This window comes from Sceloporus occidentalis, unplaced genomic scaffold (genome assembly GCF_023333645.1).
Source record: "Sceloporus occidentalis isolate IW3139 unplaced genomic scaffold, rSceOcc1.0.p SCAF_7, whole genome shotgun sequence".
Taxonomy (NCBI): domain Eukaryota; kingdom Metazoa; phylum Chordata; class Lepidosauria; order Squamata; family Phrynosomatidae; genus Sceloporus; species Sceloporus occidentalis.
This window is the reverse complement of record NW_028316987.1, coordinates 18,309,900-18,332,436: the sequence shown is the minus strand read 5'-3', so window position 1 is coordinate 18,332,436 and position 22,537 is coordinate 18,309,900. Positions and strand designations below refer to the sequence as shown.

At 39.4% G+C, this 22,537-nt stretch overlaps 1 protein-coding gene across 2 annotated transcripts in view; it reads left to right on the top strand.

Moving 5' to 3' along the window:
* Positions 1–22,537, top strand: part of LOC149309331 (DNA-directed RNA polymerase I subunit RPA1-like) — a 43,232-nt gene that overhangs the window by 3,772 nt on the left and 16,923 nt on the right. For both annotated transcript variants that reach the window (XM_089532239.1, XM_089532240.1), the window contains 22 exons: positions 100–249; positions 335–433; positions 1,259–1,344; positions 2,050–2,159; positions 2,754–2,840; positions 4,742–4,844; positions 5,626–5,788; positions 7,099–7,272; positions 8,183–8,305; positions 12,124–12,351; positions 13,102–13,356; positions 14,115–14,306; positions 15,352–15,501; positions 16,575–16,758; positions 17,779–17,861; positions 17,961–18,119; positions 18,689–18,787; positions 19,684–19,836; positions 20,083–20,165; positions 20,358–20,523; positions 21,084–21,305; positions 21,509–21,723. In XM_089532239.1, the coding sequence (XP_089388365.1) occupies positions 100–249; positions 335–433; positions 1,259–1,344; positions 2,050–2,159; positions 2,754–2,840; positions 4,742–4,844; positions 5,626–5,788; positions 7,099–7,272; positions 8,183–8,305; positions 12,124–12,351; positions 13,102–13,356; positions 14,115–14,306; positions 15,352–15,501; positions 16,575–16,758; positions 17,779–17,861; positions 17,961–18,119; positions 18,689–18,787; positions 19,684–19,836; positions 20,083–20,165; positions 20,358–20,523; positions 21,084–21,305; positions 21,509–21,723 (3,284 nt within the window). The remainder of the gene's footprint in view (positions 1–99; positions 250–334; positions 434–1,258; positions 1,345–2,049; positions 2,160–2,753; positions 2,841–4,741; positions 4,845–5,625; positions 5,789–7,098; positions 7,273–8,182; positions 8,306–12,123; positions 12,352–13,101; positions 13,357–14,114; positions 14,307–15,351; positions 15,502–16,574; positions 16,759–17,778; positions 17,862–17,960; positions 18,120–18,688; positions 18,788–19,683; positions 19,837–20,082; positions 20,166–20,357; positions 20,524–21,083; positions 21,306–21,508; positions 21,724–22,537) is intronic.

Below are 22,537 nucleotides of genomic sequence, written 5' to 3'. Positions count from 1 at the left end.
GATTTCAGCAAAGTAAAATATGTGAAGCTGGCTAGATGTTTGAGAGTGCTAACTAGATGTTCAGCACCATAGTGAGTCAACTATTTTTATCTTCTTCAGAAATTATTCCTTCTGATGCGAGGTTCGTGTCTGAACTGTTGCCATCTGACATGTTCACGTGCTGTGATTCATTTATTGCTTAACCAGCTGAAGCTTCTGGAAGGAGGGCTGCTACAAGCAGCCCATGATCTGGAAGCCGTCCTCAGTAGGGTAAGTTTCCTTTTCTCAGTTTGTTCTGAGAGCTTCCTGAAGGTGTCTAATTTCATTATTATTGTTATTATTGTTATTATTTCAGTTTTTAGACGTTGATCCAAATGGTGATGTTGAGGAAGTATTACGCTTGCACGTAGAGGAAATGCTTCAGAATGACCAACTAAGAGACCAAGGTGCACCTGTAAGTAAGAAAATCATTTTTACACATAACTATTTACATGGTTGAGCAATTGCTTACATTTCCACATTTGAATAAGATACCAGATTTTCTTCAGCAAAGAGTCTGTTATTCAGAAATTATTATTAGTGTTATGTCTGTTAAAAAAATGAATGTGAACTTATATTAAAATTGCTGAACATAAAAAAATAACTTTTTGAAAAGCTCTCACAGAGAAAGAGCAGCAGCTTCATACAAAGACAATCTAGCAATTATAGGAGATCGTATATTGTTGCTTCTTCATTGGGAGAAGAGGGAATAAGCAGAAGCCAAACCTTTGATTTCTTTCTTTTCCTATTAGCTCTGATGTGGTTTGTATAATTTTTCAAATCATCATTTGAACATTTGCAGCAGTTAGGGAAACAAGACCCCCACGAATGTGGAAGAACCACAAATAACAACCCCACACACAGCCATTTCCAGGGCGGGGGGCAGGTTCAGGGAATGGAGCGCTCCCTTCCTCTGGCCCCTTCCATCCTGGAAAGGCTTGGAAGACATGTCATTTATACAGTCGCCCCTCCTAATTCGTGGATCAGAGATCCGCATTCTTGAATATACAAGGAGGGGCAACCTCCGCTCTTTGCAATGGCATGTGCATGTGCAATGGCAGGTGCACCCGGGCCACGTGACCAGGGGCATGCCCTATTCAAGCCTATGGGGCTTGAATAAGTGTGAGCCTCTGTTTTCGTGGGGTGGGTGGGTCCGGAATGGATCCCCTGTGAAAACAGAGGGCCAACTGTATTTCACTTTTACTTTCTGTAACTTTTTCCATTCCATCTTTTTTTGAAGGTAAAAACAGTATGTGAATATAGGAATAAACTTATCTCCCAGTTTTGGAAATTACATATGAAACCAAAGAGATGTCCAAATTGCAAGTGAGTATAACCATGTAACTTTATAAGAGCTATGTTACTCTCCTTCTCCAACCCTAGTCTTATACACTGTTAAAATTTTGTGCATTCTTTGGACTGATTATTTATCTATTGAAATGTTTATACAAGTTGACTATCCCTTATCCAAAATATTTGGGACCAGACGTATTTTGAAGTTGGGATTTTTTCAGATTTTGGAATACAAATAACACATGTCCTGCATTTCTGAGGCTGGGAAATCCAATGCTTGGTGTGAATCTTGTCTCCCACTATTTCACTGTTCCTTGCATCTCTTTCCAGGCTCACATATACAGTATGTAAAATGCTACTTTGTATTCCAAAATATTCTAGAATTGAAGTCTTGAAGACGTGTTGCTGCTCAGAAAGTTTCAATTTTGGAGCATTTTGGATAATAGATATTCAGCCTGTATCGTTTATTACAAGTTCTCCTTGCAGTATACAAATAAATCAATTTAAATCAGTGTAGAACAATTGAAAACAGTTATAAATAATAAAGCATATTAAACAGTTTAAAACAGGATTCAGCAAAATGGTTAGGGTACAAAGGCTTTGCTAAAAAGTAATATTATAATTTGGTACTGGTATTCAACAGACATTGATTGACACCACTTAGACTGCCACAGCTGGGGTGCCACAGGAGGAAATTGTGGATTGATTGTGTGTGTTTTTTCTTCTCATGTCTTCAAGAGCTGGAAGATCATTTATCCGAAAAGAACACAATAGCAAACTCATAGTGACAAACCCCACAGTCGTAAGTGAGAAATCTGGCAAACCGACAATAGTGGAGGAGGCAGCAAGTAAGTACGTTGTACTGAAACATTGCAAAAATCTTCACATTTTGTGGGAAAGTGAGATATAAATATAATAATAATAATAATAATAATAATAATGACATCATATATTAAATATTCAAATCTATGTTATATCCAAATACTAATATTTGATGCAGAAATTCTGTGTTACTGTATGAAAAGAGTTATCCTGCAATTTGATTTTTTATTGGCCATGGTTGTTTTTACTTCATTCCTCTGCTTCCTTTCTCTCTTTATTGTCATCTATCTCCCATCTCCCATTGCTGAACGTAAAGCTTCATTTATAATTTTAACTTGGACGATCGATTGTTTTGCCCATCTAATTCTGGTTTGAGTCATTCCATGAATGAAAAATTGCAGAATTTCCTTAAATGTAAAATACAGATAAAAAGGGAACAAGACTTGCATTCTCACAGCACTATATATCTATATCTATATATCCATATTAAGATTGCTGTATACTGTAGTGTCTAATTTTGACGAAAGCTGTTTTCAGTTCCTGTTCTTTTTCACTTGGATGGAATTTTATAAGTACCTTGATCCAGATTTTGCAGTTCATCATAAACTTTAATTCTTTAGTTCTAGATGAAACCCAGCTGGGAAAACGGGGCTATTTGACGCCTATGATTGCCAAACAACACATTGAAGCTTTGTGGAAGAATGATGGTAATGAATGAAATAATTTGCAAGCTTTTTGATATTTCATGTCTCCTCCCACAAACCACTCCAACTTTTGTTTTAGTGAAGTAGTACTTGGGAATGTGTGTTATACCTGGTCAAATAAGTGGATTCAGTGTTCAGAATATTTCTTGTTATAGATTTGTTTGACTTTTCTCTACTTTTTATTTTATCTTATTTACACTCAGCCCTCCGTATCTATGGATTCTTTATCCATGCATTCAGAAATCCGTGGTTTGAAAATAGTTTTAAAAATTCCAAAAAGCAAATCTTGATTTCACCATCTTATATAAGAGACACCATTTTACTATGCCATTGTATTTAATAGGACTTGTAGCCAGGGATGGGGGTGAGGTGGGGTAGAGAGACTGTATTGGAACCAAACCCCAGTGGATATCAAGGGCCTGCTGTAATTTATTTAGTTTGTAACCTGCCTTTATTCCAATAAACTATTAAATTCAAACAAAATTTATCTAAAATAATATATAGTACACAAATTTAAAATGAATTAAATGAACAGTCCATAATTAATTAAAAACAGATTTATAACATAGTAAAAAATAAAATCTCTTTAAAATACTTTTCTGCCACAACAGGCTATGAGCCAAAGGCTTGCATAAACATAAAGATATCACCTGGCAATGGAAAGAATGTGGAAAAGATTCTAATTTGAGACTGGTGGGAGGGCGTTCCAAAGCCTAGGAGCAACCACCAAGAAGGCTGTTTCCTGTGGCTTCAAGGAATGAACCTGTGATGGGGGTGGGACCAACAGAAAACCATTTCCTTATAAGATTTGGGTAGGCTTACGTAGGGAGATACAGGCTTTTTAAAGCAAATATCTTGCTTTGATAGCAAGATACCTTGATGTGCTGCATTTGCAATTTCCAAATTCCATGAAAGGGTATATAACATGCAAGGGTATTTGGTTTTTATAGGGCAGAAAAAACTAAAAAAGCTATTCACTTTATAAGTGGAGTAACAAGTGCCGTATCTGGAATATTGTCACTGTGCCTCACAGCTCTCCCAAATCGTGAGAGTGGTGAAGACAGAAATCAACTGGCTACCATGGGGCCAATCCAGTGAGAGGTCTTCCTGAATGAGCTTCAAAGAAATGAATGGGGTTTGTGCAAACACTTGGCTTTGTACGGTTGCTGTTGATTTCATTAAAGCCAGCGCAGAAAACTTTCCATTGGATTAAGCCTTATGAGTCAGATTTGCTTGTTTCCTACAGCCAGAACAGATGGCCCAAAAAGCCCACTTCAAGGTTCAGACGTCACACGTCCCAATGACTCTGGAGAGCCGGCTTGAAACTACCCAGACGTGGAAGGCTTCATGACACTCCAGCAATGTGGCATTTACACGCTGGATGCCGCCAGAGCATTATAAAGTCACCATGGAGCTCTGGCAGAGCCAGCAAAAGCTGGCTTTTCCCCAGCCGAAAAAGGAGATCTTATCCATTCCTTTTTCATTTGATTTCAAGGTGGATTGGGGCTGTGGCATGTGTTTGCTGCAGCCCCAATCCATCTTCAAGCTGCCCCTTCAGGTCTGTCTGTTCCGGGCCTAAATCTACTACCCTCACTGTCATGGTAAAGATGGCTCTATTGCCCATGTGTTGTGTTGCTAGAAGTGGAATTGGAAGATTAATAAATTGTCTTGAAAGATACTGTGAGAACATAAATATAAATTCCATTAATATAAATTCCATTGATGAGCACTTAGAATTACAGCCTTAAATGCACAATGAATATATAGGCAATGAATAAATATGCAAGTGGATATATTGAAAAATGGATGTGAGTCACAGGGTCATCTTTTTAAAATTATTCTTGAGGATTTCTAATTCTGGCTTGAGTGTGGCAGGCATTCTAATAGTCCTTTGTTCTGTTTAGGATTTTTCCTTTCAAAGCTTTTCTCTGGTATGACAATCACTGGTGATTCAAATTTCAATCCTGATATGTTCTTCCTCGACCAACTTGTTGTTCCACCCTCGAGGTAATGAAATGCTTCTGTACTTTATTTTATAATTGCAATTATTTATTTTATTTTAAATGAATTAAGATCACTTGTGATCTTAAAAGTTTTTAATTACTTGCGAAATTTGATTTGGGGCTGGAGCAGATGGGCAGGAAAAATGACTCAATCCTGCTGCTCGTGCAGCCCACTCACAAGGCGGGCCGAATGCACATGGCCTGATCACACTGTGTGATATCAAGCCACATCACTGGGTATTTTTTCCTTCCTTCTCCACCATACATGCGCACCGTTGTACAAACACACCACCAACGACCCTCAAGTACCTCCCACATGTCCACCCAGATTCCATCCCATTGCACTGCCACCCCTTTCATCAGCCACACAGTCACATGTGTGATGCTCTGCCTGTACAGGGCAACAGTGCATCCGTGTGAGAGTGATACATTGACAAAGCACAATCATGGAGGCTCTCCCCACCCTTTTTACCCCATGACTCTCTGTTGGACTGTCTGATTTGTGTACATTGTAATTACTTCCGTTGGTGTTGACATACTTTCATTTTCTTGCCTTGCCGCAGCCCCACACTGGCTTGAAGATTCTGTGCTAAAATGAACTATCCTGGCCTCTGTTTGCTCTGATTTTTAGCCCCAGAGGATGGCTTTGGTTTCCACCTGCTTTGGAGGCATGCATCTTCTAAATGCCCTGCATTCAAAGCAGTTGGAAACTGATTTATTTTCCCTATCTGTTCCACCCCAAAGAGAGTTATTTTCTTAGCATAATCAATGTGTGCTCTGTATAGGCATCGTCCTGTGAGTTGTGTGGGAGACCAAATGTTTGCAAATGGTCAAACAGTGAACTTACAAGCGGTCATGAGGGATGCTCAACTGACTCGGAAACTATTGGCTGTTATTGCTCAAGAAGAATCCCAGTCCTTGCAAACTCAGATGGGAGACCTCAAGATGGTAAGGGCTTACTCATTGGTCCTCATTCCAGCTGGAAAAGCATCAGGTTTTTCCTGCTGTTTCTTTCTTTGCTGAAGCCTCAGCACAAAGGTAGAAAAAACCCACCTCTTTCCCCAGTCTCTTTGCTTGTTTAAAGACATTGAAGATGGGATGGAAACTCAACTAGTAAGCCAAGCTGGCATTTGTGAACTTTGCCTAGAATGTAAGGAGAAAACTGTGACCTTAACAAGTTTTCTCTTTATTTTGGGAGTTATGTTTAAAAGGCTCTGAAGTAATGTTAACTTCATAGGATGGATCCCCTCACTCTTGACTACAGACAGAGCCAAGAGGAGCTGTTGTTGATGTTCAGTTCTTGCCTTTACTTCTAAAGCCAGAAGGTATAGTTATGGGGAATCATATTTTTCATTGATCAACAGTGTTGTGTAATATTTCAGGTATTGGGCTGGGACTTGGAAAATCTGGTTTCAGCTCCTCACTCAGCCATAAAAGTCCCTGAGGAATCTTGGCCAGTTACTTTGAGCCTCCTTATCACACAGACTAGTAGTAATGATAGAATGAGAGGAAGATTGCTATAAACAGTCAGTCTGCCATTTCCATGGATTCTGTAGACATGAATTCAGTCACCCTTGCATTGAAAATGTTGATTATTATTGTTATTTCAAAAAGGAAAGCTTGATTTTGCCATTTTATATAAAGGATACCATTTTACTATACCATTGTATATAATGGAACTTGAGCATCCAGGGAGTTTGGTATGCATTGGGGGGGGGGGCCTCAGGAGATACCAAGGGCCAGTTGTATGTTCCCTTGAGCATGTTGGAGGAAAGTAGAATATAACAGAAATAAAGATGTGGGGAGGCCTTCAGGCAATTGCTGGTTTTGAAGCAGCACCTCCACATTGTTCTTTTGGTCCTGCGGAAAAGGAGGGCAGCAGTGGTGCACTTAGGTGATTGGTAGCCCATTGTGTTTCCTCCCTCTGCCAGTGAGAGGGGGTACAGCAAAGATCCTGAATGCTCTACTATGCTGCTAGCGCAGTGAACCACACTGATAATGGGCCATCTTCAAAATGCAGCCTTTTTTTAAAGCAAGGCAATATTCCCAAGGTAGGATTCAGACCTATTCCCTTCACCCCGAGCTACAAACAATTTTGGGAAAGAGGGAGCACTTTCTAAGATTGGGACAGTGACATCCCTGAATGCCCTTCTTCCCACTCCTTTGATCTTACTAACTTATTTTCTCTTTGACACTGAACCAGAATTTTTAAGATGTTTCTGAATATGTAAAATGAAGCTTCATTTGATGTTCCACAGGTGACAGAACAGACCTTGGAACCCCTGGACCGCAGCTTCCTAGTGACAATCCCAGGTCAGACTATTGCAGATAAGCTATACAACATCTGGATTCGTCTGCAGAGCCGTGTAAATATTTTGTTTGACAGTGACATGGATAAGATGCTAACTGAAAAATACCCTGGTGTACGTCAGGTAAGAGTTGCAAAAGTATTCTGTGATTTGTTAAGTATTCTAAAGTTAAAGAGAGTTTCAGGAAGCAAAGTATGTACAATTGGCCCTTAGCATCTGCAGTGGTTCCGTTCTGGACCAATCTCTCTGCGGCTGTCCAAAACTGCCGGACCTCAAATAATGGTGGTGCACATGGCCATGCTACCGTGGCTGTCCACATGTGCTGCCATTATGACCAGTGGGCATGCCATCTGCTGATGCTCAAATCACCAAGAGCCTTGCTGGTGCAGTGGTCCAGTTCTGCAGCCACAAGGTTGTGAGTTCGATCCCAGGCAGGGCTCCAAGTTCCACTCAGCTTTCCATTCTTTTGTAGGTTTGTAAAATGAGTAACCAGCTTGTTGGGGGGGCAATTGGCTTACACATTAGAAACCACATAGGGAGTGCTAGTTCACAGTATAGAAATTTTTAATGTATTCTCTTAACTGTATTTTGCTTTACTCTTGTAATCCACATGGATTCCTAGAGATTAAGTGGAATATAAGTAGTAGTAATAATAATGATATTATAGAAATTACTTGCTATTGCTATTGGCAAATATGGTTGGGGTCTGTGGGCTGTACAGTATTGGTCAGCACTGAGCATTGAAATGGCCTGGAAAAAATGGTTTGGCCCAGTTATGGGCCTACATGCCATAGTCTTATCTCACTGTAGTTTCCAAGCGTTTTCAAGCATAACCCCACTTATGGGCCTACATGCCATAGTCTTATCTCACTGTAGTTTCCAAGCGTTTTCAAGCATAACCCCACCTATGTAGCTGCTGAAGAGCATTTCTATACACTTTGTTGCTGAAAACACAAATATTTCAAATAGTAAATTGACATTTTTCTGAAATGATTGTCTATTTCATTTCTTTTTTTGGGGATAACGTTATAAGATTCTGGAGAAAAAGGATGGCTTGTTCCGTAAGCACATGATGGGAAAGCGAGTGGATTATGCTGCTCGGTCCGTCATTTGTCCTGATATGTACATTCAAACCAATGAAATTGGCATCCCTATGGTAAGACAGAGTCTATGGCAGTATCAGCTTACAAATTTTGAAGTTGGTGTTTTTTATAATTCATGTTTAGTAGATGCTGACGTCACAAATGAAGTCACAATCTACCAGTGTATTAACATCCTGTAGAATGTTAGCAGGTAGATAATGTGTGGGCCCTTGTTATCTGTTAGGGTTTGGTTCTGGACCTCCATGGATACCAAAATCTGTATGCTCAAGTCCCATTAAATGTAGTGGCATAGTAAAATGATGTCCTTTTGTAAAATAGTAAAATCAAGTTTTGCTTTTTGGAATTTATATATTTTTAAAATACTTTCAAGCTGTGGATGGTTGAATTGATGGATAAAGAATCAGTCGATATGAAGGGCTTACTGTAGTAGCCTTGCACTTAAGCTTATACTCCTGCACAAAAGATGCTTAAGGAAACTACTAAGCAACACAGGATAGTTTACTTTTGTTTACTACACATTTGTGAAGTGTCATATAGTGCCATCCAGACATCTGTAGTGGAATTGATTGCTCTTGACTTTTTCTGTCAATTTGGAAAGAGATGATATAGGAAATAATTAGAGAAGTCTTTAAAAGGTCAAAAAGACCAAACTATCTGGAGTTGGAGAAACTCATTGAAGGCAACATTCATTGTTATACTGCTACCATTAAGAATAATAGTAGTGCTCCTACATGCTTTTAAATAGCTTTCTTGCCTTAAAACTAGGGAGCACACACTTCGTTTGATACCCTAATAATAATAATAATAATAATAATAATAATAATAGATCAAGACGGGAAGCAACAACAATTAACAGACAAACAACAATCAGTTAAAAAGACATCAGTTAAAACACACATCAGTTTAAAAGGACAAATAAGATGTACTCATATTAGAACATATATAAAATTCATCATTTAAAATTCACAATTTAAAAATTGTCTGGATAAGCCGGCCAGATGATACTGAACTGAAGAAAAAGTCCTCTGCTGAGAGTTACCAACCTACTTCTGGATGACTGGAGTAAACACCTGCCAGAGGACCTGAGTGTATGGCCAGAATACATGGGAGGAGATAGTCCTGTAGGTAACCTGGACCCAAACCATTTAGGGCTTTAAATTAGGTTTCTAGGAGCATGATTTGACTCACAACAGCCTTTCTCTTTGTCCATCTTGTTCAAAAGCAAAAGGGTTCATTTTAAAGGGTTTGTTTTGTTGCCACACTGCATTTTTCAGCAGTGGGGCACAAAGATTGGCTGGAGAGTACACTGAATGCAAATTGTTCATGTCTCATTTAAATGAACCAAACACTTTCAAAATCAGCAGTTGGCGCTGAGTGTTCAACCTTAGGATACCTTTAACTGTTCCTTACTTCTAAAGCAGACTGGCGATCTTCAGACCCTCCAGATGTTTAGCCTCAACAGACAACTCTTTACTATCAACCAAGCTGGATGGGTATTCATAATTACTCTAAATGTATCACAATCAGTATATCTGACAGTTTACAGAATAACATCATCAAAATTCACAACCTAAATGTACAGAGGGGCAAATAGAGAGGGAAGAGGCAGAAAAGGGGAAGCTGTGACAGGAGATTAAATGGATGGATTTGGTCTCATATATGACCTATATTGTGTGTGTGTGTGTGTGTGTGTGTGGTCCATCTACTATATATGGACCTTGTTTTGTGTGTTGCTAAAGGATTGTGACAGCAAAAAATATTTTTTCTGGCTTGTAGAATTATGACTGGACCTCACTGTCCCCACCCCTAGAGAAACGACTATCTGGAACAATAGACAGGTGGTTGGGCGCTCTCCTTTTTATTGCTGTTGTTGAAAAATTGGGTGATTTCTGTACCTCATTGACTTACTTTCATTTTATCTAGGGTGGGCAATTGTGTTATTGGCAGATACCAGATTTTGCCCATGTACCTTTCTGTTGAGCTGCAGGGATACATCTTGGTTGAATTGGAAGTAATATTGCATCTTTTGTTTGTTTGCTTTTGTTTAGAAAATCAGTGTTTTGGTGGGCTTTTTAAAATGGATGATAAGTATATTTGGTGATAACTAGCCCACCTGTTATATGTTATAGCAATTTGGGCCAGTTGAATTCCCCCCCCCCCAAAAAAAAAAGTGTTTTGGGTGAGCTGGATGGCTTTAGTGATCTTTTCCAGGATGGGATCAAAATAGGTTCTGGGGAACCATATGCCACCAATGGTGTACAGCTTCCCATCTCTAAGTGAATTAAGGCCCCAAGTTAAAGACTTTTTATATTCATAGGAAGATAACAGAGATGAAGAAATTATTTTTAAAAAAGGATTCAATAGGTAATACCATCTTTTCAGGCATGAGAGACTTTGCTCTCATTGTTTCAGTTTCTTCACCCATTTTCAATTGAGAAAGCATTTCAGAAATAGTCTTCCTGACCATGCTTCCTTCATCTTTGGGTGAGAAATGTGCAAATATTCCTGTATCTTAATTTTTTTGTATTTGTGCGTCATCAGAAAAAGAGAGTGCCGGTATTATTCATTATGGATTCTTCTGGGACATATTACAATCACCCCATGAAAAGATTTCTTCTATCACCATTTGAATGAATGTCTGCTGAGACTATGATTGAGCAAATATAGAATCATAGAATCGTAGAGTTGGAAGAGACCACAAGGGCCATCCAGTCCAACCCCCTGCCATGCAGGAACTCTCAATCAAAGCATCCCCAACAGATGGCCATCCAGCCTCTGTTTAAAGACCTCTAAGGAAGGAGACTGCACTACACTCCGAGGGAGTTTGTTCCACTGTCGGACAGCCCTTACTGTCAGGAAGCTCCTCCTAATGTTTAGGTGGAATCTCTTTTCCTGTAGCTTGCATCTGTTGTTCTGGGTCCTGTTCTCTAGAGCAACAGAAAACAAGCTTGTTCCCTCCTCAATATGATATCCCTTCGAATATTTAAACAGGGCTATCATATCACTTCTTAACCTTCTCTTCTCCAGGCTAAACATCGCCAGCTCTCTAAGTAGTTCCTCATAGGGCATGGTTTCCAGACTCTTCACCATTTTAGCCGCCCTCCTTTGGACACACTCCAGTTTCTCACATCCTTTTTGAATTGTAGTGCCCAGAACTGGACACAGTATTCCAGGTGGGACCTGACCAAAGCAGAATAGAGTGGCACTGTTACTTCCCTTGATCTAGACACTATACTTCTATTAATGCAGCCTAAAATCACATTGACTATTTTAGCTGCCACATCGCACTGTTGAATCATGTTCAACTTATGGTCTACTTGGACTCCCAGATCCCTTTCACATGTAGTCTCGTTCAGCCAGGGGAACCCCATTCTATATCTATGCATTTCATTTTTCTGCCCTAAGTGCAGTACTTTACATTTCTTTGTGTTAAATTTCATTTTGTTAGCTTTGGCCCAGGTTCCTAGTCTATTCAGGTCATTTTGAATTTTGATCCTGGCCTCTGAGGTATTTGCTACTTTTCCTAATTTGGTGTCATCTGCAAATTTGATAAGTATGCAGATTAACTGGCTGATCTGGATCCTATGTCAAGTAGCTTAACTTGCCTTCAATGACAGAAAGTTTGAGGAAGGATTTGACAGCTGTTGCAGTAAACTGCACACAACGAATTGGTCAGTATTTTTAATTACTCTACTGTGCTTCTAGAAAAATGTAAAAGAACCTCTGGGTGCATGCAGTGAAACTGGGTGACTCCAGAAAGTTAGGTGCTTCCTGGTACGACAGGATAAATGTGGATTTATGTAATATAGTATAGTATGGTGTAGAGAGAGCATTTTTATTACCTTGATCTTTTGCTTTTCCTTTCTTGCAGGTGTTTGCTACCAAACTGACTTATCCTCAGCCTGTAACTCCCTGGAATGTCCAAGAGTTGAGGCGGGCTGTTATAAATGGTCCCAATCAGCATCCTGGTGCTTCCATGATCATCAATGAAGATGGGTCTCGCACAATACTGAGCACAACCAATGAGACCCAGAGAGAAGCCATAGCCAAACAACTCCTGACTCCTTCCGCTGGGACACCAAAACCAGGAATAAAAACTGTGAGTATTGGCCAAGCCTAGTTACCTATGGTTATTATGACAGGATATATGGCATGCAGATAGTGTGTGTCCTGAGGGTGAACATTTGATCCATAGACTCTTTGAAACTACCCAACCCTGTTTTAGGATATTGATTCACTAACCTGGGCCTTCTCTCTCTCTCTCTTTGTCAACCTTTGTGTGTATGTATGAGTGTATTTTTATATACTTTTACCTGTCCTTAAGAACCGTTGCTAAGATCTGGAGGGAGAAACATTAAGTTCTTATCTTTATCTCCTCCAGATGACTGAGACACCCTTTGTTTATCATTATTACTTATTATATCTATTTATATTCTGCCTTTATTCAACTGATAACAGAAGTAACATCTGAGACAGGATATAGGCCTATGACTCTAATGTCATCACTTTTCTTCTCCTGTGTGATTTTTAAACATTTTGCCCGAAGAAGCAAGTGCAACTTCGAAGGCTTGCATGATGTATTTTGTGCATTTTAATTGGTCCTATAAAGGCTTTGTGGGTTTTGGATTTTTTTGTATTAAAGTTCTTAATATGTGCTGAATGAGGATCTCAAAGCCAAAAATAGTACATTGGCTCCTTTAACATTCTGGCTATTCTCTTCTACTTGTTCATTAATCTCTTTACCTCCATTATTTTTTATATACTTTCTCCATCAGTTTTCTACCTGTAGCAATTCAGAGTTCTCTTGGAAAGTAAATATTTTATATGGCTGAACTTAAATCTCTCCCAGGTGTGCCGGCATATTAAAAATGGAGATGTACTTCTACTGAATCGACAACCTACCCTTCACAGACCCTCCATCCAAGCTCATCGAGCAAGGATCCTCCCCGGCGAGAAGGTTCTGAGGCTCCACTATGCTAATTGTAAAGCCTACAATGCTGATTTTGATGGTGATGAAATGAATGCTCACTTTCCCCAGAATGAGTTGGGTCGAGCTGAAGCATATATATTGGCTTGTACTGACAAACAGTATCTAGTTCCTAAGGTGAATCCCTTAACCACAGAGCAAATCATGTTTGACTTTTTTTTTTAATCTTTCCTGTTATTCACTTTTCTTTATTTTCAACTATTTAGTAATCTTGAATTTGGGTAGAGTTTACTAGGCTACAGTAATGTTTTACACTGCCATCTTGGCCCCATCCCTAACGTGCAATATTGACATTGTGTTTCATTGCATGGCTGTTGTAATTCACTGAATCATAGTTTTCCCCAACCAGCAATGTGAAGTTATTAACAGTGGGCTTTATTGATGTTTGCAGTCAACATTTTCCCCATCCAAAATATTTCCATGTCCTGGGTTCATATCTGTCTTGCTGGGTAGCACTACCTCCCCCCAAAAGTGGGATTATATGTCAGATTTAATTTTTTAAATCTATTGGTATATTTTTTTAATGCTTCAAACTTTCACAGGGTGGATTGTGCTCTCTGTTTTTGTCCTGGCTCCCCCTTTCAGAGGCCCAGTCCTTAAGATGCCTCCTTATTTCACTCCCTTCTGCCTTCTGTGAGGTGGATGAGATTGCATTTAATTCCTGATTGAACATTTATTGGAATAATTTTATCACATCTGAGTGATATACCGTCAGTGTAACATGGAAGGATGTATTCAAGGTTACTGTATTTTAAAATTACTTTATCAGCTATCCCTTAACTGCAGTGTTTAGAGAAGCTTTAGGATTCCCCATCAGGACACTTGATGTACTATCTGATGTTTTATTTTTCTGTTTCTGTGGTGTTATTTCCCAGGATGGAACCCCATTGGCAGGTTTGATCCAAGATCATATGATCTCTGGTACCAGCATGACTACACGAGGCTGCTTCTTTACTCGCGAGCAGTATGCACAACTAGTGTATCAAGGGCTGACAGACAAAAAGGGGAAGGTGAAACTCCTACCTCCCTCCATTTTAAAACCACAGTGTTTGTGGACAGGAAAGCAGGTATGTTAATTTACTAGACTTCTTTACACAGAATAGTCTGCTGAGAGTTGAGGAGTATGGCTTAGTAGCGGTTTGTTCTCACAGTGAAGTATTAGAGACCATTTTTAGTGACAGCTTTGTTGGGAGTTACAAGATTGGTTCTTCTGTTTGTCTAAATACCATTTACCTGTTACAGTATGAAAGAGTGATTTGCCATTTATACATTTATTAGAAAAGGCATGAGACTGGTTGGTTAATAGTGTGGCCTACCCTTCTGCTGCTCCTGGTTATGCTGCTGCTACTAGTTTTATATTACAGAATTTCTCTGCTTCACGTGGCTTGCCACTTCATGTCTTGCTTTCTCTTTTCTCTTACTTGCTCTATTTTCATCTCTCTGGTTAAACTTGCTCTTTCTCTTTTTGGTCCATTTCCCTCCCATACTTAATAATAATTGCTTCTACAGTGGTCCCTTGGCTTACGCGGGGAATCCATTCCAGATCCCCCCTGCGTAAGCCGAAAAACGTGCATGTTCAAGTCCCATTCATTTGAATAGGGCTCATGCTCGTGGCACAGGAGAGTGTGTGCAATGCGGGTGGCGCACCATTCATTCTCCTGTCGCGTGGCTTCCACGTAAGCAGGAAGCCATGTATGGGATGCCCACCTATAGCGCAGGTGCACTGTATTTCTTCACTTACATATTTTTTTCTTATCTTACCAATATCCACCCATCTGTTATTCGCATGGTTTTCTTTTTGTCCTAAACTCCCTTTTCCTTTTATCTCATAATTTTGATTTAGTTTGTATCTCTGGGAACAAAGATTGATATTTCCTATTTTTGTATAGCACCAGTTGCATGTTAATTATTTTCTAAGGAATTTGTGATGGTGGTCATGATTGTGATACTGTATAACACCAAAATAGCATCAGGATTTTTTACCTGAGTGCTCTGAATGATTCAGTATATTATGTATTTATATATGTGAGGTGTTGTATCTATATCGGGATATAAATCATGAATGGATCAGTTTAATTCCTTATGTTTGCTTCTATCTTGTCTTTATCTCAGGTTGTTTCTACATTGCTAATAAATGTAATTCCAGAGGATCACATTCCTCTGAATTTGTCTGGAAAAGCTAAGATTGGTGGAAAAGCATGGGTGAAGAAGTCTTCCCATAGAATTTACAGAACAAATCTTGACTATATGTGTGAATCTGAGGTATGGTTCAATGTTTTAAAACTTTGGTTAGCCTTGGCAGCCTATTTATTTTTTAAAATGTGCAGTTGTCCCAGCCTTACTTAGAGAGGTTCGTCATACTTTGGCTGCAGTACAAAGGTGGGAATTGTCCCTGCACACACATTGTGCTTTAGGGGGCATTCCAAACAACAAGAACAGGAATAATTTTTGTGGTTTTTTTCAGGCTATGAGGCTGTGTTCTAGAAGGGTTTTTCCTGATGTTTTGCCAGCAGCTGTGGCTGGCATCTTCAGAGATTGCTGGCATGGAAGAGAGTGGGGTGTATATACTATTTGTTGAGAGGAAGCGATTTGCATGTTAAGCTGTGTATTATTCTGTTGTTGAATGGCAAGGCCCCAGGATGTCTGTTTAATTAATGATCCATTGCCTGCATTGGGACCACCAAACACAGTGTTCAAACATGAATCAAGGAACACGAGAGACTCTGCAGACTGGGTCAGCCAGAAAAATCAGCAGTAGCAGAACACATTATAAACCATCCCGGGCATAAAATGCTGTTTGAAAACACTGAAATTCTTGACCATGTCAACAACTATCAGGTCGGAATGCACAGGGAAGCCATTGAAATCCATGAATACCTGGACAATTTCAACAGGAAAGAAGAACCCCTTAAAGTAAATAAAGTTCGGCTACCAGCCTTGAAAAACCAAGATTAAGACCCAGCCCATGCAAATGAAAACCACCCAGGATCAGGGGTGTTTCCCAGCAGACAATGGATCATTAATTAAATAGACACTCTGAGGCCTTGCCATTCAACAACACAACAGTACACAAATTAACATGCAAATTGCTTCCTCTCAACCAACAGTATGTATACCCCACTCTCTTCCCTACCAGCATTCTCTGAGGATGCCAGCCACAGCTGCTGGTGAAACGTCAGAAAAAAACTTTTCTAGAACACAGCCTCATAGCCCGAAAACCCACAAAAAACTATTGCTACTGGCTGTGAAAGCCTTCGACTTTACACAAGTGCAGGAATAATTCCTAACAAGTCCTAACTTTACTTCTTTGTGTTACTATTTTTTGTATGTGCCAGGTTATCATCAGAAATGGGGAATTGCTTTGTGGGGTCTTGGATAAAGCTCAATATGGGAGCTCTGCCTATGGTTTAGTCCACTGCTGCTATGAGGTTTATGGTGGTGAGACTGGTGGAAAGGTGCTGACAGCTCTGGCTCGGCTCTTCACTGCCTACTTGCAGTTCTACAGGGGTTTTACAATGGGTGAGTAAGACAGTTTATTTTACGGATCTTGTGATGTTCAACATCACAAAATGCAAAACTTGGCAAAGCTACCTATTTGGGACATAGCCAGCACGGCCACTGGAAGCTGGAAGAGCAGATAGAAATATCTTCAAGAATGACACATGACCAAAGCTATGACTTCTGCTTGATCAAAACTTGTGTAGAATGGTTCTCCCTTTGGTCAGTGTATAGGTTTGCTTCTGAGTATTTTTTAAAAATGCAAGGTCCAGTCTGTGACTGCACTTCGCTATACAGAACTGCAATATGCTAAAATTATCTGCTATTCTCCCAAGTTTATTTAGCCCAGGCAATATTTACAGTCCTGTGGCTTCAAAGCTGAATTATTGTGGCAGATACTAATGGTTGCAGTATTCCTTAGTAAGGAGCTATAAACCAGTAGAACTGGCTGCTGTGTATTTATGCCCGGTATCTGAGGAAAGCCTGTTTACATGAAGCAATGGGAGTATATTTGTGGACTGAACCTGTAGTCACTAATGCGTTGTCAGAGTAGATGTGTTACTGTTTTGAGTAAAACTTACTAGTAATTATTAATACAGGTTATTGAATCAGCTGTTAGTGGATCTGATTTTTCCAACAACACAGCTTAACATACGTTTTGTTTCACAAGAACACTGGAGTACATCTCCCATTTTTCAGCAGTTCATACAACCACCAGAATGCCCCATGGGGAGAAAATTGGCCCCTGGATCCATTTCAGTTGCCCATACCTGATTTAGATGGTTACAGAATAAAAAGAGTTACCAATTAATTATGATTGTAGTCACATTTATTAGCATAGAATTTCTTCTGTTATTAAGTGTTTTGGAAGATGCAGCTCTTTGTATGTTGGAGAGTCCATGATAAAGTAATTTGCTAAGCCAAACTTAAAATGAAGTCTGCATGAGTTCATAGGAATAAGATTTTATCTCAAAAAAAAAAGTCAAAATTAGTTGACAATGAATCTTGAGAGGATGAACATTCTTGGTCTTCCCATTTTAGGAGTTGAAGACATTTTGGTCAAACACCATGCAGATCACAAGAGATGCAAGCTCATTAAAGAAAGTACCCACTATGGTACAAAGGTAAGCTTACACTTTGAAGGAGTAGGAATATATGTCTTCATTAGGACTCCTATACTGCTATGTGTGCCTTGGCATCTAAAAAGACCGTATCTTTCTTAGGCTATTCAAGCTGCATTTAATTTGCCCCATACTGCATCATCTGAGGAGCTCCGAAGCAAATGGCAAGATGCACATCTTCACAAAGACCAAAGAGATTTTAACATGGTTGATATGAAATTCAAAGAAGTTGTCAACCATTGCAGCAATGAAATTAACAAGGTGTGCTTGAAGAAATGTGAGATTATTGTCATATTTGTTGATTCACATATAGTGTGCCCGTGTCGTACGCGGCTTACAGCATATGCTGGGAGCCGCGCCGGAAAGGCTTTTCTTGTGTCCTGGAAGAAACAATGGGATACGCAGCGCTCTGGGTATGTGCTGTGGGAACGAGTTCCATTGTTTCTAATGGGGCTTGAGCTTACAAGGAACTTCCCTTACGTGGTGGGGTCCGGAACGGATTCCCTGCGTAACGGAAGGGCCAACTGTACTTCCTTTTTAACATGCCTTCAGTGCACAGAATTGTTTCCTAGGAAAGATGCATCCTTCTCTGTCTGTATCTATCTTTATGGAATTCAAGAATATATAAAATAAAATGATAACATTTTATTGTTACATCTTGTTTGTTGTTGTGTCTAGTGCCTAGTGAGCTTCATCTGCTACCTGCCAAACAAAGTCTTTACAGTGTCAGAACACCAAAACTGAGAATCTTGGATTCATGTTTTCCTCACTTTTCCAGGTAGACTTTCCATGGCTTAAATAGTGACTTTATTTTATCCTCCAAAAACTAGGTGTGCATGCCTCTTGGGCTTCAGCGGAGTTTTCCTGAGAATAATTTGCAGCTGATGGTGCAGTCAGGAGCCAAAGGCTCTACAGTGAATACTATGCAGGTATGTTTTTGTTTTGTTTTTTACTGAAAATAATTTGTATCCAAGTGTTCCACTTGATTTCAATGAGACAAACTAACACAAATTATTCCAAATATGATTAGCTTGGATCCAACTTATTTATAGCCCATAACAGGCTTCTCAAGGCATTGTGTCACAAGGAATGAAACAAATTAAAATTAAGTAGTAATGCAGTATTTCTTAACTACATTTTGTAGTTACATATTTGGTGGGATGGGAAGTTGCTATAAGGCATGCTACGTTCAGAAGTCTACCTTTGTCTACAAAGCAGATCTTGAGACCACTTTGGAAGTTTCTGAAATGTATAGCTTATTGCAGCATGCAGACTATTTTTGTAGTAACATGTTAATGCTTATATTTGAAACATCTTCACATAATTTGGAAGAACTATGCTTTGCCAGTTCATAATGATTCCTTTTGTCAAAACATGTTGCTAGACATTATTAATTCACCAATGTGAAGAGGATAGTCATCATCACTGCCACTTCTGCTATAGTTTCCTTACCTCATGATGTTTGCCTTCAATTCATTTCTGACCTATGGAAACCCTATGGGGAACCTATCACTGGATTTTCTTGGCATAATTTGTTTACAGATAGTTTTTTATTGCCTTCTTTTGAGACTAAGAGAGTGTAACTTGCCCAGGGTCACCCAGAAGGTTTGAACACTTATCTCCGAAAGTCCTAGTCTGCACTCAAACCAGTATACCATGCTGGTTCTTCATTACCTCTTAGGAGCACTGAAAGAAGAAATTGCAGGAACCTCTACTTGTGGTCCTTGTTCATTGTGTTAATGAAGAAACAGAGTTAGTTTTAGCTGTGTTCTTGTCTTTGGTCCAGTGGTTGTATCTTAACTAGTTTTCTCTTGGCTCCTTAAAGATATCTTGCTTGCTGGGCCAGATTGAGTTAGAAGGTCGAAGGCCTCCCTTGATGCCATCTGGTAAATCATTGCCATGTTTCCAGCCTTATGACTTTTCCCCCAAATCAGGGGGATTTGTGACAAGTCGATTCCTCACTGGTATCAAACCTTCGGTAAGTCTGTCCACTTTAATTCTTCTAGATGGCTTTACTTAACTTCAAAACAGGTGTGATATTCAAACATGTGAAGCAATATAAATTAGCTCATTTTTCCTCGAATATGAATTTGTATAAGGCTATATGGAATATTAGGAATTGCTTTTAGGAGTAAAGTATGGGATTTTAGGAGCCTTCATTTGCTGTAACATGCTTATGTGGAGCTCATATCTTTTTCTCACATAAGTTATAATTGTACTTTAGGAGTTCTTCTTCCATTGTATGGCTGGTAGAGAGGGTCTAGTGGATACTGCTGTTAAAACCAGCCGATCCGGATACCTTCAAAGGTAAGAGATGCATTATTACAGTCTTTCTGATCTGTATAACACTAACCAGTGTTACTGCCTCATTTCTAAAGTTTTCTTGATCACACTTTTTAAGATGTTGACTTGTAGGTTTTTTTAAACATTTATCTGGACAAGATTGCATTCCCTATATCCCATGTTGGCCTTCCCTAACATGTGCTAATCTTTCCACAGGTGTATCATAAAACATTTGGAAGGCCTGATAGTAAATTATGACCTGACTGTGCGAGACAGTGATGGCAGTGTAGTTCAGTTTCTCTATGGAGAAGATGGGCTAGATATCCCCAAGACACAGTTCTTGCAATCCAAGCAGTTTCCTTTCATTGCAGATAACCACAAGGTAGGATTTTTCCCCATTAATTTAAGAGGACTATGAATTATATCTTCTACCAGAAGAATACTTTTTGATCAATAAAATATTCCATAACAAAATGATAAAATATTGGTTAAAATAAAATGCACAGAAATGCACAATGCAATGGGCTTCATTCTTTTTCCATCTGCCTTTTCTGTCAGTCTTTAATTCTACCCACATAGCTTAAAGTGTCTACAAGGCCATTATCCGGGATGCATGAAACAGGTATTTGAGAACCAATGATATGGCAGTTGCTCTTTGTACAGCTGACTTAGCCAAGTTAAGAAGGCCCTTCACTAGTAGTAGAACTGAAACTTCCATTGTGCTGGATACCCTAGTTCTAGACAAAGTAAAACCAGCCGTTCCTCTCACTTGATCCCTAGTGAATATGTCCCCTTTGAAACTGAAGACAGATTCTTGTTGATCTTTGGCACCCATAAGTTCTTGTAGTCCTCTGCAAAGTTAGACGTGTTTGTCAAAAGTTAGAAAGATAGAAAACAAATTATCATAAACCTCAAATGGTCAATTTTGTGTATTTTTCATAGGCGATAGAGAAATCTGAGCATCTTGATGAAATTCTGCCAAAAATGGACCCTGAGCAAGCAAATGTACAGTTCAGAGCCATCAAGAAATGGCAAGCCAAAAACCAGCTGCCATTGAGAAGAAAAGGAGGCTTTTTGCAATTCTGTCAGAAAAAGTTGGTTGGTATAAGAGCACAGATCCCTACAGGAGAACTTGTAAATGGTCGAGATCCCACAACTCTACAGGTTATTCCAAAAACAACTGATAACTATGATTTACTAATGCAAACTTTACTACATATTATGCTGTTCTGTAATTTTAAGGAAAATTATTTGCACCAAACTGCATTTTCAGTATAATTTAAGTGTAAGATATCTTATATAATGCTAGTGGGGAGCGGGGAGGAAGCACCTTATTTAGCACTTTTGAATTCTATTGTCAATTTCAGTTGCTGAAAATGTGGTATGAACAGAATGAGAAGAGTCGGAGGAAGTATCAGAAGAAGGCAGCAAAATGTCCAGATCCTAGCCTTTCCATCTGGCGACCAGACATTCATTTTGGCTCAGTATCAGAAACATTTGAAAATGGAGTAGAGAATTTCATTGGAGAGTGGGACACTCAGAATGAACTTAGCTACAACAAATCTGATCTTTCTTCTCAGAGGTGGAAATTTTTAGTTCTGTATAAGCACATTTTTCTTGGTTGGGGCCCAGATTGCCATGCATTTTGACACTTATTCAGTGACACCTTGGATAGCTATAGCAAGTACATTTCTATACTGCTTACAGACATACTAAGCAGTTTACAAAGTGGTCTGTGTTCTTTGACTAGGGAAAAACATGTTACAGCATCTCAACAGAATCTGTGGTTGATTTGAACAGATTCGAAGTCTCCAGTTGTAAAAAGAAGGGAGGAAGGGAAATAGGAATCTTGAGACTCCTTTAAGACCAGCTTTTATTATATTATGTGTTTTTCTGGATTACATCCACTTCCTCAGATTCATTGATGGAATGCCTTGGATGTATGCACACATTTCTATGGTTGTTTGGGATATAATTGAAGTTAAATGAGATGCAGGAAAAAGACAATTACAACACTAGCCATAAATGCCTTCAAATACCGGCAGAGTTGTTCAGGGTGGTGAGGGAGCTAACTCAGCTCCCTCCCGCCCTGAACCAGATCCTTGAACCTACTAAGGCCTGCTGTGACCAATTTAATGACTTTTTTGTGGATAAAACCTCTCGCATAAGCGAAGGTCTGAACGCTGACATTATAGCAGAACCTAGGGTAGAAGTGTCCAGAGCCTCTGTGGACTATGTTAAACTGGATCAGTTTGAGTTGGTGAGTACCGAGGATGTGGACAAGATCCTCGGAAGTGTTCGGAAAACAACCTGCTCTCTTGATCCCTGTCCCTCGTGGTTAGCGGCCCAGGGGGGACCGGCGGTAACACTATTGTTACGCCGGATAATTAATACAT